General features: G+C 34.3%; 2 protein-coding genes across 2 annotated transcripts; both read right to left on the bottom strand.

The window, feature by feature from the left end:
• Positions 1–4330: 4330 nt before the first annotated feature.
• LOC144567985 (zinc finger CCCH domain-containing protein 17-like) lies at positions 4331–9273 on the bottom strand. Its single transcript, XM_078318196.1, has 11 exons — positions 9103–9273; positions 8389–9019; positions 8189–8284; positions 8001–8090; positions 7552–7653; positions 7307–7453; positions 6344–6463; positions 6051–6110; positions 5775–5872; positions 5372–5682; positions 4331–4625 (listed from the first exon to the last, which is right to left on the bottom strand). The coding sequence occupies exons 2-10, from the start codon at positions 8998–9000 to the stop codon at positions 5559–5561; spliced, it is 1449 nt and encodes a 482-aa protein (XP_078174322.1). The 5' UTR covers positions 9001–9019; positions 9103–9273; the 3' UTR covers positions 4331–4625; positions 5372–5558.
• A 1752-nt stretch (positions 9274–11025) lies between these two features.
• On the bottom strand, positions 11026–12810 carry LOC144567987 (B12D protein). The gene is made up of 3 exons (XM_078318199.1): positions 12614–12810; positions 12430–12518; positions 11026–11298 (listed from the first exon to the last, which is right to left on the bottom strand). Exons 1-3 carry the CDS (start codon positions 12644–12646, stop codon positions 11151–11153), a joined length of 270 nt encoding a protein of 89 aa, XP_078174325.1. The 5' UTR covers positions 12647–12810; the 3' UTR covers positions 11026–11150.
• Positions 12811–13203: the final 393 nt, after the last annotated feature.

Below are 13203 nucleotides of genomic sequence, written 5' to 3'. Positions count from 1 at the left end.
GTCAGAACCTCATATTCAGCAAAATAACTATGACCAAACCAATTATGTGACATTTGTAATAACTTAATAAGATAAAAGAAAACTATGTCAGAACCGGCTCTCACGCATGAATTAAACCTTAAATTATCATGTTTAACCCTGAAAAATATAAATGTTATAGATTCCGCTTAAAGACCAACATGGATTCCGCTTAAATCTATATATATCAACATTACTACATGGCTTTCGAACTTGGTGCAACAGAATCGGTATGGCAACACAGTGGTATAAAATATTAGAATTCAAATGTTGGTTTTTGTATACTAATAAAAAATAGGGAGCTGATAACAGTACCCGCATTGTATCTGTAGGGGATCACCGAAAATTAAATGTGGAAAGATAATTTTTTGTGGAGATTACAAAAACTTCACAATTTGAATTTTTTTCCAAAGTATTAATACCTATGCACGGAGATATTTATACCTATATACGGAAGTATTTATAGCTATGAGGTGAACAATTATTTATTGCACGGGTACTGTAATGCAAATATAATAGTACCCGCAATACAGTTACCGTACTGTACCTGCCGGGGACCACCGAAAATTAAATGCAGAAAGATAACTTCCTTCAGGGACTTCAAAAACTCCACAATTTGAATTTTTTTTCTAAAGCATTAATACCTACGCAATTTTCTCTTTCAAATGAGATTCATGATGACGTATTTTCAGGCTCGTCGTCACATAAGTATTTATATATCGTCGTATAAGTATTTATACCTATACGTGCAAGTATTTTTTACGTATGACACTGAAAGTATTAATATCTATGTATTAAAAGTATTTATACTCATGTACTTTAGTGTCTATACCTATAAGGTCAACTATTTTTGTTAGAGAAATGTTGGCGCAGGGATGATTGGGGAACTCGAAAAGGAATGATCACAACAAGTTACGTATTAAAGTATTAATATTTTATCTTCTAAGTATTTATATTTACGAATGTATAAATATCTAAGTATTTTTCACATATGACACTGAAAGTATTAATATCTAAGATTGGAAGTATTTATACCTATGCATTGAAGTATTTATTCCTATGAGGTCAACTATTTTTGTTAGAGAAAGGTTGACGCGCGGACGAGTGCAAAGACTGTGAAAAGATGACTATATAATTAGTGGGGATCATAGAGTAAGGGTGCTGCTACGATTTTAGAATAATAATTAGTGGGGATCATAATACATTATTCTTGTAAGTGCAGGTACTGTAGCGTGGGTATGAAATAATTATTCTAAAAATAATAATAATAATAATAATATAATATGTCCATCTCTCATGTTATTCATGATTTTTGAATTTTCATAAAATGCCCCGGGATAATAGACCCCTTGATTCCGTTGACTTTGTTAATTAATTATAACTAATCATACATTTTCCTTTTCTTTTGCTAATTATTTAAATATTAAAAGGCAGATAGCACTTCAAATGTAATTTTCTTTTTTTGTCACTTTTAGCATAAATCAGAAGACAAATAAAACGGAGGGAATTATAAACAACATATACATGCGAGACTCCATTTTTTTAGGGAAAATTTATGGTGTATTCATCAAAATTTTCAAAATAGCTGATATCTCTATCAAAACTAAATAATATCTAATATGTCCATAAAAACTAGGGAGAATTTCATATATACCACTCAAAAACTATGAAATTACATATTTACCATCCAAATTTCTATAATTAGATATTTACCGTCTAAAAATCTCATAACTCACATATTTACAAAAAATGAGATTAATTAAGTTTAAGATTATATTAAATATAATTAATAAGTTGTTTAGTCTCTTCTCTTTCTCTGCCCTTCCTCTTTTGCACACAAATTTCTCTCTCGTCTTTTTTGACGTAACTTTTCATTTTCGCTGAAACTCTCTCCTTATCCCGTCTCTCCCACTTAAACTCAGAGCGAAGGGGTAGCAGATTCGGATATAATGATTCCAACTCGAGCTTGATCGTCTAAAAACAAAGTAACTAAAACTTTTTCAACAAAATAACTCGTACTAAATTCGACGCTAACATCGCAACCGATTATCAAAGTAGTAACTGAGTTTTGTTACTGGCACATTTAGAATATATGTTTTTAATCTTTATATTGAGTATAAAGGAGAATGGTTCCAAAGAAAGAAAGAGAGAGTTCTAAGTTAATTCTTAATTAATTGTAGTTTTAAAAAAAACTAAACATAATTAATTTGAGTTTTGGATATATTTGATATATACTAAAGTTATATTGGATAAATATGTGAGTTATTAGATTTTTAGATGGTAAATATGCAAGTACAAAAAATTTGGATGGTAAATGTGATTTCACAATTTTTGAGTGATATCTTTCCCCTTCTATCTATTTTACTCTTTATTTAATTATTTTAAATATTAAAATAACAAATATACTCTTTCTACGGTTTTGGTGCATTTCCTTTATGAGTTCGCTTTGTTTATAATCAGTTTGGCAAGATTCTTCACTTCACCTATCTTAGTCCAAATTAATTAACCAGAAGCATTGACTGCGGTAATTCTTTACATAATTTCATCTTTTCTAACTAGGAAGAAATTACCTTACATCAATTGCTCCCTTGAGCCAAAACTTTAGTAGCGTTCTTATAAAAGTAGGGCTCCCGATAGCTTCTTGGCACCTCTGAATAACATCATCTATACATACTTTTGATTGATATCTTTGAGGTTATAAGTAGGATAAGAAAGAGGCGCACTAAACTAAAAGATGTTGGCAGCTGAAGCATACACGCGATACAAGATTTTCTCGATGCATTAGACAAAATGTGTTTTTTTTGTAAAGAATTATTCGTTAAACCTTACAAAAAAGAATTCTTCATTAAACTGGCAATATTGAAAAAAAAAAAAAAAAAATCTTCACTAAATGGCAATTTTGAAAAAAAAAGAAAGAACAAAGACATATCTCATTATCTCTTTATGTACATAGAGAGTGAGATTTAATTTTTTATGGTCGAGTCTGTAATTAAACTGCTTTTTTAATCAATATAATTGTCGGTGACATTTCGCCACCGACCTTCAAAAAAAAATATCTCGTCATCTTTAAACTCTTGTCTTGAAAACCCTCTGCTTCACCATCACAACCGTCTTCTCCGTTGGATTCAAATGGAGGGGAGCAGCAAAAGGTGTCACTTCATTATTGTTGTTCAGAAGAAACAAATGGGTGATGTCTTCAAGCGGAATTTTGTTCCAGTCAGACATATTCATTCTCTCTCTTTTTGTTCTTGATCAAGTTGTCGTTCAATGAAGAAATGGAGAGGTTTAAAATAATCAATGCAGAAGAGGCAGGAGGAACGATGTTTTACTTATAACTTATAAGTGAGAAGGAAGAGAGATCCATGGTGAGGTTAGACATGGGTGATTGAGAGAGGGTGGACATAGGAAAAATTAGCTGAAAGAGAGTACTAGAGACCTCCTTGATAGAGAGAGGGTATACTTGTAAATTTGATATTTAAAATAATTAAATAAAAAGTTAAATAGATAAATAATATGAAGTTTGTATGGGAATTTTGGATATTATGTTATTTTGATGGGGATATTGGCTATTTCAAAAATTTGTATGAACATAGCAGAAATTTTCCCCTTTTTTGAATAGAATACTTTAAAATCACATATTTCCAGAGAAGTTATAGATTCAAGTTTCATAAACATTTAATAACTTGTATATGAAACTTCTGATTGCTTTCTTTAAAAAAGAAATAAAAATAAACTCATGTACACAACACAAAATTAATAAATGGAACGAAACATCAGCTAACAGAGCATTTGAACTAAGGATTCGAAAGAGGTTCCATTATTACAATAGTAAGCAGAAAAACCCAAAAAAATAAACATGATGTAAGCAATATAAAGCTATAGCTTCAAGATTTACGGGAACACTTATCCAATATTTATGATACAACAAAATTTGGAAACTGAGGGAATACAATGCCCATCGGACAATAAGTCAATAACCGGTTTGATGGGAATATTGATTTCTTAGAATTAATGATTCATCGGCGAAGAATTATATATTGAACTTTTTTGCAATGCCCAAAGAGGTCAAGCATCTCTTATTTTTTTGCAATCATATACTTATGCTAAAGTCCTTTATGAATATATCCCTTTAACAGAGGAATTACAACATAGACCTCTTACTATTCAATAGAAACTTTGGACAGCGTCAGACTTTCAAAAAAAAAAAACTTTTTTGAGAGCGTCGACTTTTCAATTAGTAATAAATCGTTAGCATACATGCAAGCTTATCATTTCATCTATCCCATACTTGCTAATAATAAAGTCGAAGATATAAATCATAATTTGCTTTTAATTAAACACCAAGCAGTTTATCAATTATCACAATCAGAAACAAACACGATGAAATCATGCAAGGTTTTACAATTCCTTTCGAAATAATTTGTTATTAATTATAAGGGAGCAGCAGGTTCTACTTTGGGGTCAGCGAAGAATTTGTTGAGCGACGGCATGATTTCAGGGGATTTATTGCGGAAGAATTGCCTGAGGCCGTGTTCAGCGTACTTCTTCCCCTCTTCATAGTTCTCCAGCACTCCAAGTCCCCAACAGCCCGGCATTCTTTGTTAAACCTGCATAGATTTTGCAGTGCAAATTCAGGTGTGTCACCAATGGTACTTGCTACACTTAAGCTAAACATGTCACAATAATATACTGATTATCTATATGGTATTGCTTATGAGCAGGGGATTTTACTATGGCTTTCTTTTCAGGTTCCTGAATACCAGCACTTCGAAATGAGAGGTGTACATGCAATCACAACGGATAAGTTGATTTTAGTTGATTATAATATTCATACCAACATTAATTAGGTGGAAATTATCTGATGTGTTATATTTTTACTAAGATTTAAGGGATGCATTCAACAATGGTATTATAATTAATTTATTTTAGTTGATATTGGCCTAGGGGAGATACAACCTGCTTAAGGGATCGATACAACCAACCTGTGCGAGAAGGAAATTGTGGATTGGTTAAGAAGCTAATTGTATGAGATACTGCCTAGGAAGTGAAAGCAATAGCTGGTGCGGCTCAACCCTAAGATTCTAATTGTGTGGATTGGTTGCTTTGATGGTGTACTGTCTATTAACTACCAAATACCAGTCAATCCAAACTGACTGATATCCAAATACCAGCAAAAGCCATCCCAAATTATGTCCTGTTGTCTATCAATTACCCTGATTACATAAAGTATCTCGCCAAATCGGGACTTTGTAAAAAATGATTTTACAAAATCTGAACAAATTCCCTAAATTTTGCGCATAATATAGCTCAAACTTAAAAAGAAACAAAAGATACGAGTTTCTTCAAAATATACCTGTGAAAGGAAGCTTCTTCGATAAAAGCTGTGGAAGATATAAGAGGCAAGGATAGGAGAGGTATGGAGCATGGTCAGATCGAGTCAGTGAGAGAGAAAGTGACTGGTCGGCAGGAGTCACGACCGCCAGAGGAGGCGGAACAAGTTGGAGACGGCAGGTGCAGGGGGCAAAATTAAGGTGTGGCAATTATGTGGACCATTGCCACACCTTTATTTCACCGCTTCCATCACCGGTGAAAAATATTCCACCTGGCCCCGTTTGCATTTTCCGCACCTCTTTCATCGCAAAGATTCTCCCCCTCTCGTTAAATCTATCCAAAAATACCAGAAACAAATATAAATGTTGCATAGGAAAAATGATCCACCTATTTTGGATAGTGTTTTCTTGATAAAGAAAACTTACGAGGGAAGATCATAGAGCCGGACGCTGTTTTCATTCAACGAACAAAGCAACACCGGCTTTCCCCGGGAGTCATGCATTCCACCCAACAGAATTACACCCTGACAATAAAGATACCAAAAAGGGGGGTAATTTAAACAATTTGATTCTCTTATTTTATTTCTCGTGCATGCACTAGATAATTAAGATATTCAACTAAAACTAAACTGAGCACAGAACATTTACTAATACAAAACAGTTGAGGGATTAAAATATAAAAATAAACAAAAGAGTACTTACATGCTGCTCATGATGAGTGTATGCAACCTCCAACCGATCTTTGTTGCCAGTATACCATACCTGAAAGTAAGGAAAAAGAACAAATTAGAAAATTGACAACTGTAAATTGTTTGAGTAAATTCAACATATCCACATGTTAACAGCTAATATATCATACGAGCCATTTGATAACATATAAGTAAATCATTCCAGCAACTTTTCCATTGTTTATATACATGACATGACTTCAAAGCTTGCTAAAAATAATCATCAACTGAAACAAATTTTCAAAATTTAAAAATGAAGATAATAACCTTGATGGTGTTATCTAACGAGCAAGACACCAGAAACTGATCCCAGCAGAGCAAGGATGTGACAACATCTGTATGTTCTGAAAGTGTCTCGACACACTCCAGCGTTGTCAAGTCCCATACCTAATAAATACATTTTAAATAGATGATGACATTGATTTCAAAGCAGGTCAATATATAGAGGTATATACAACTGATAATTTGCCATTATGAAAGTAATTAGTAAACCAGAAAGCATAAGAATGTTGGGTTGGTACCGATACTAGTTCTTCACAATAGTAAACTGCATATTTGAACTGTTAGATGCCAATATTGTACTGGTCACGTCATGCACCGGGTTTCTACCATCAGCTAAACACCAAGCGCTGCAAGTTAAATAACAAAACGGACCCCCAACCGTGGGCATTACTTTGCTTGGTACGTACATAATGAGGTAGGTACCTTAGACTGACACAATGAAAATCAATCGAGTGGGAACATATATATATATATATATAAAGAGAGAGAGAGAGTTGGGCTATGTTGCTGCATGAAGTAAAGCGAGTGTTTTACTTCAGTCTACATCTTCAATTTCAAAGTTCAAAACGTCGATCCGAACCGTTTAAGTTGATCTCCATATTAAATTGTGTTTGGAGTCTAAATTTTACATTTTTTGGAAATGTTTTACTATTTTTTTAGAATTTTTGAAAATCACTGTTTTTTAGAAAATTCTGAACCATAAAAAACAACGATTTCAAAAATTCTAAAGAAATAGTAGAAAATTTCCAAAAAATATAAAATTTGGTCTCCAAGCACAATTTAATATGGAGATCAACTTGAACGGTTCAAATCGAAGTTTTTAACCTTAAAATAGCAAAATATAACTATGAAGTAAAATACTCGTTTTACTTCGCGAAGCACCGTAGCCCAACTCTCTCTCTCTCTCTCTCTCTCTCTCTATATATATATATGGATGGATGGACTCACTTTTATAGTATGATCCATAGAGCCTGAATAAAGCTTTGAGCCTCCTACAGTCAATGAAATGACCGCAAGGCAGTGACCCAGAAGAGAGGCAGCAGGCTCGAATGAATTTGCTGTTGCATTATATTTCCAGACTAAGATTCTACCGTCCTGTAATTTATTAAAAAGAAAGTAAATCAACTTTTAATTCTTTACACAAGATAAGTTGTCAACTGGAACTTATCAGAAGGATTTGAAGGACGACTTACTTGTGTCCCCGCGAATAGCATATCATTAGCAGCCTCTAGCGCATATACCTGACCCGTAAACCCAGAAAGACTCATTTCTGCACCAGTCTGTGCATTCCATACCTAAACAAATTAATAAAGAAAACAGTTATATCCTAAGGGCAGGCTCCAATTTTTGTCAACCAATTAAATGTGTTTGCATATATAAACCCAACATTTCTAAGAAATAACCCTTGACGAGCCTTATTTGCAAAATGACTTGTTAATAGTGGCAGAATTATCAATGTTACAAGCACAATTTTCCATCAAATTTGTCAATATTGACTGGGTTTTATTTGTGAATATACCACAGATTTATGCGCCGGATACGAATATAAGAACAGTTATCAGAAAGTGGTCGGTGCACCATGGAAAAACCCTAAAAGATAAACTAAATATTCTTTTGAGAAAAGAAATTTGTGAATTAGTACTTTGATAGAGTCGGGGATGCCAACAAATAACCATGGCCCCTCGCTAATCATACAGCCGACTTCACGCCCCATACTAACTGTTGTCACACACTACCATACAACAAAAAGACAACATAAATCAATACTACAAGTCAAGTGAGAAGATGAAGATGATAAACAATTTTTGAAGGGTTGAAATAAACAATTACCTTCCCAGTATGGCAATCCCACACCTTGACTGTCCCGTCCTTACTTGCAGAGTAAAGCTTGTCAGATCCCGATGGTAGTGTTATGGCCGATATAACCTACAAGAGATCATTATTTATTTATTTGCATTGATCAATACTCATGCTCAGGAAATGAAATTAACAAAATTACTTGTGAGAATAGGAAAAGGGAAAGGCATAACCTTCTGGTGTCCTTTCAGGGGCGTGAGGAGAGAGAAGCTGTCACCCATACACCAAGAATGTAAATATCGACATCTGTCCCCATAGTAGCAGGTCCCTGACAAGAAGTATTTGCATGGTTTAACACCTTGGCTATTGCTAATAACACCTCCAATTAACTTTTCTTCTGTGTTCTCTCCATGTCCATCTTGGTTGCCTTTGCCTCCAGAACCAGAACTAGAACTAGGGTTTCGCGAAACCAAGTTCTCTCCATGTCCATCTTGGTTGCCTTTGCCTCCAGAACTAGAACTAGGGTTTCGCCACACCAAGTTCTCTACATGTCCATCTTGGTTGCCTTTGCCTCCAGAACTAGAACTAGGGTTTTTCTCTCTGTGTCGATCTTTACCCTCCCACTTTGATTTCAATTGGTTGCCTCCAGAACTAGAACTAGGGTTTCGCCACACCATGTTATGGTGGTGGCGGGGACCACCCTTAGATGAACTCGACGGAGCAGCTAAGACCTCGCTGTTGCTGTGGAGAAAAGGGCACGGGTAGCGGTTGCAGTGCCCGGCCTGCCAGTATAAGCAAAGCTTGGATTCGGGTCCTTGCCTCGCGTAAACCCGTTTGCTGTCCATCCGGTAAAACCCTAAATCTCTGATCGGAAAAAGAATACAAACTCAGTTAAAGAACAACAAGATCAAAAAAATAAGAGAAAAGGAGGGAGAGGGAGTGCATACCGAGAATGGAGAGGTGAGGCTGAGGCGAGCTCTGATAAGATCGCGGAGAAGAGAACGGGAGAGAGAGAGAGAGAAACTGGAGGAAAAGAGAAAAGAGGGAGAATGAAAATTAAATTCGGAGGGGGAGAAGGCGAGCTCTGATAAGATCGCGGAGAAGAGAACGGGAGAGAGAGAAGCTGTAGGAAAAGAGAAAAGAGGGAGAATGAAAATTAAATTCGGAGGGTGGGGCGGGGGGAATGTAAATCGTACTTCGAAATCTATTTTTATTTTTATTCTTAGAAAAGAGGGAGAATGAAAATTAAATTCGGAGGTGGGGGAGGGGAATGTAAAACTACTCCGAAATCTATTTTTATTCTTAGAAGTAAAAAGAATAATTATTTCTGTACCTGATCCGCGCTACAGTAAAGGAATAATATATTATGGTCCCGCTAATTATTATTTTAAAAATATATTATATAGTCTCAACTAATTATTATTCAAAAATCTCAGCAGCATCCTTTCAAAGCTTCGGCACTAATTCCGCGTCAACATTTCTCTAACAAAAATAGTTGACCTCGTAAAAATAAATACTTCAATGCATATATATAAATACTTTCAATACTTAGATATTAATACTTTCAGTGTCATATGTAAAAAGAGGAGGGATCCAATTACAACATTATGGCAGTTTAGCCTGTTTAGGTCCTCACAAACAGTTATATAAAAATTACAACATTGTTTACTATATAGATATAAATACTTGTGTTCTTTGAACTATATACTTCAAGATTTGATTATTAGTATTAAAAAAAAAAAGTTATAGATCTGGAACGATTGCAGTCCCCACAAGCAATTATGGCAGTTTAGGTGCGGGTACGACGTCAGAAATTTCAAAAAAAAGGTGTGGGTACGATTATTTAAAAATAATTAATTTATCATTTATATTGTTTACTATATAGATATAAATACTTGTGTTCTTTGAACTATATACTTCAAAATTTGACTATTAATATTTTAAAATAAAATTACAGATTTGGAACAGTTGCGGTCCCCACAAGTAATTATGACAGTTTAGGTGCGGGTACAACATCATAAATTTTTAAAAAAATGCGGGTACGATTATTTAAAAATAATTAATTTATCATTTACATTGTTTACTATATATATATAAATACTTGTGTTCTTTGGACTGCATACTTCAAGATTTGACTATTAATATTAAAAAAAAAGTTACAGATCTGAAGTGCAGTTATGACAGTTTGATCCCTCACAAACAGTTATGACAGTTTAGGTGCAGGTAATGTGGCGCAGCTAATATCAGCTTCCAAGTAAAAATGCTGCCTACTGCCGTACTTTGAAGGTTATTTTCAGAGACACGTAGGAAAATAATATTGCAAAATGAATGAATTATCCGGATATTTCAGTATTATAAAAAGGAACCGAATTATTATTATTTATTTTTTTGGCATAAAATATGTACGCTATCAATGATTGAAGCGAGTACATCGCATATGATTACATCACACAGAAATTAATCACTGCCGTACTTAGAAGGTTATTTTCAGGAACTCATACAATGCCCATTGGACAGTAACCGGTTTGATGGCATTATTGATTTGTTAGAATTAATAGATTGTTCGGGAGAGAATTACATATTGAACCTTTTTGCAATGCCCAAAGAGGTCGAACCTCTCTTCTTTTTTGCAATCATATACTTATGCTAAATTCCGTCTTTATGAATATATCCCTTTAACGAGGAATTACAACATAGACCTCTTACTACTCAAATCTAAACTTTATACAACGTCAGACTTCTCATAATTTTTTTGAGAGAGAGTGTCGATTTTTCATTTAGTAATAAATTGTTAGCATAGATGCAAGTTTATCATTTCATCTAATCCCATACTTGCTAATAATGGTGTAAGATGTAGAGACATGAACATATAAATCATAATTTGCTTTTAATTAAACATCAAGCAGTTTATCAATTATCACAATCAGAAGCAATCATGCAAGGTTTTACACTTCCTTTCAAAATAACTTGTTATTAATCAAGGGAGCAGCAGGTTCTACTTGGGGTCGGCGAAGAATTTGTTGAGCGAAGGCATGATTTCAGGGGATTTATTACGGACGAATTGCCTGAGGCTGTGCTCGGCGTACTTCTTCCCCTCTTCATAATTCTCCAACACTCCAGCAGCCCGACCTTCTTTGTTAACCCTACATAGATTTTTCAGTGAAGATTCAGGTGTGTCACCAATGGTACTTGTTATGCTTAAGCTAAACATATCAAAATAATATAACGATTATCTGTATAGTAATGCTAATGTGCAACGCTTTGAAATGAGGTGAACATGCAATCACAAATTTTAAGTTGACTTCAATTGATTATACTATTCATACCGACAGTAATTAGGTGGAAATTACCTGATGTATTATATTTTTGGATAAATTTCGCTGGAGGTCACTAAACTTTGTCATTTGTTACAAATTGGTGACTCAAGTTTGATTTATTTTTTTTTAGTCAACTTTGTCATTTGTCTCAATCAAATCACTCTATACTTTTATGTCCAAAATGATAACGTTATACTCATGCCTTTAGTATTTTTGACGGAATATGTTAATTCCGTTAGTATTTTGAACGAAATTAGTATATTCCGTTAATATTTTGGATGAAAAAGTATAGAGTGACTTGATTGAAACAAATAACAAAGTTGAGTGACTAGAAAGGAACAAATCAAGCTTAAGTGACCAATTCGTGACAAATGTTAAAGTTTATTGACCTCCAGCGAAATTTACCCTATATTTTTACTAAGACTTGTGGAAGAATTCAGAAATGCTATTATAATTAATTTATTTTAGTCGATATTAATTGTTGGAGCAAAAGGTTTGTAAAGCAGCTGAACAGCAAGTCATATTTAGTAGACTCTAAAACAAGCATTAATTTTCATATTATGTTACTTTTGTTATCGTCGTTCCAACTTCCAATACTATGAATATACCAATAAAGTCATATTTTCCAAAAAAACCAATTAACTTCTATGAAGACCAACAGATTGTAAAGATCTTAACAGAGCAGTATTCGCTTCATGCAGCGCACAAACCATATACAGCGCTGCTTTGATTCTATAATACATGCGCTGCATGACGCCAAAACTACTCTGTTAAATATCTAGCCCCAACAAATCTAGTATCAATACCGCTTACTCTAACACTCAATCATCCGAGAAAAAGTATTAAATTCTCGAAAAAAAAGCAAGCAACTCCAGATCCAAGTAAGTGATAACCAGAAACAATCAATTCCCTTAGATCTAGCTAACTAACAGCAAAAGGAATAAACCAGATCGATACCTGACTTCAGGATTGATGACGATGTTTCGAACAAGGGAAAAAGCGCAGATCCCAACAGCCGCTCCAACCGCCGCAAACAGGGGATAAACCTTCACAAGTCAGGAATTAATTATTTCAGAATAACGAGAAACGAATATACAAGTGTCTATGGATATCAAGTTAAAATAGAGTGAGTAATAGGGACCTCGGGTCGCAACCAACGGTTGACAGAGGCCATGGGGAAGGAGAGCTTGAGCTTGACCTGGCTTAGACGAGCGGCGGCGCGGAGGGAGGGATAGCGTACAGAGAGAGAGAGATTAGGTGGAGTGATGGAGATGGATTTATTGGGAGTAGGTATTGAAATTACGAATTTCCATTTGTAACCTTTGCTTTCGTCTAAAATAACAACTACGGTTGCAAACGGATCGAATACGGATCGGATAGAGGTAAAACTATATCCATATCCGCTTTTAATTTTCGGATACGCAGATACATACGAATATGGATCGAATATCAGATATTTGTATATATACACATAAATATTTTCATAATTTATGATAAACTATACAATATATATCTACTAATCGAATACGAATAATTAAAATTCAAAATCATATACATATTTGTATCCGTACAGATATTCAAATATCGAATATCCGTATCTAATTTTCAGATACAGATACAGATACGGATACTATCCGACCAGTTTGCACCCCTAATAACAACCCTCCTTTTCGGCATTTATTTTTAGAAACATAAATAAATGGGGGAAATTATACTCCTTAAAAATTTTGA

This window comes from Carex rostrata, chromosome 17 (assembly GCF_964058835.1).
Source record: "Carex rostrata chromosome 17, lpCarRost1.2, whole genome shotgun sequence".
Lineage (NCBI taxonomy): Eukaryota > Viridiplantae > Streptophyta > Magnoliopsida > Poales > Cyperaceae > Carex > Carex rostrata.
The sequence above is the reverse complement of the archived record's forward strand: the minus strand, read 5'-3'. Positions and strand labels throughout refer to the sequence as shown.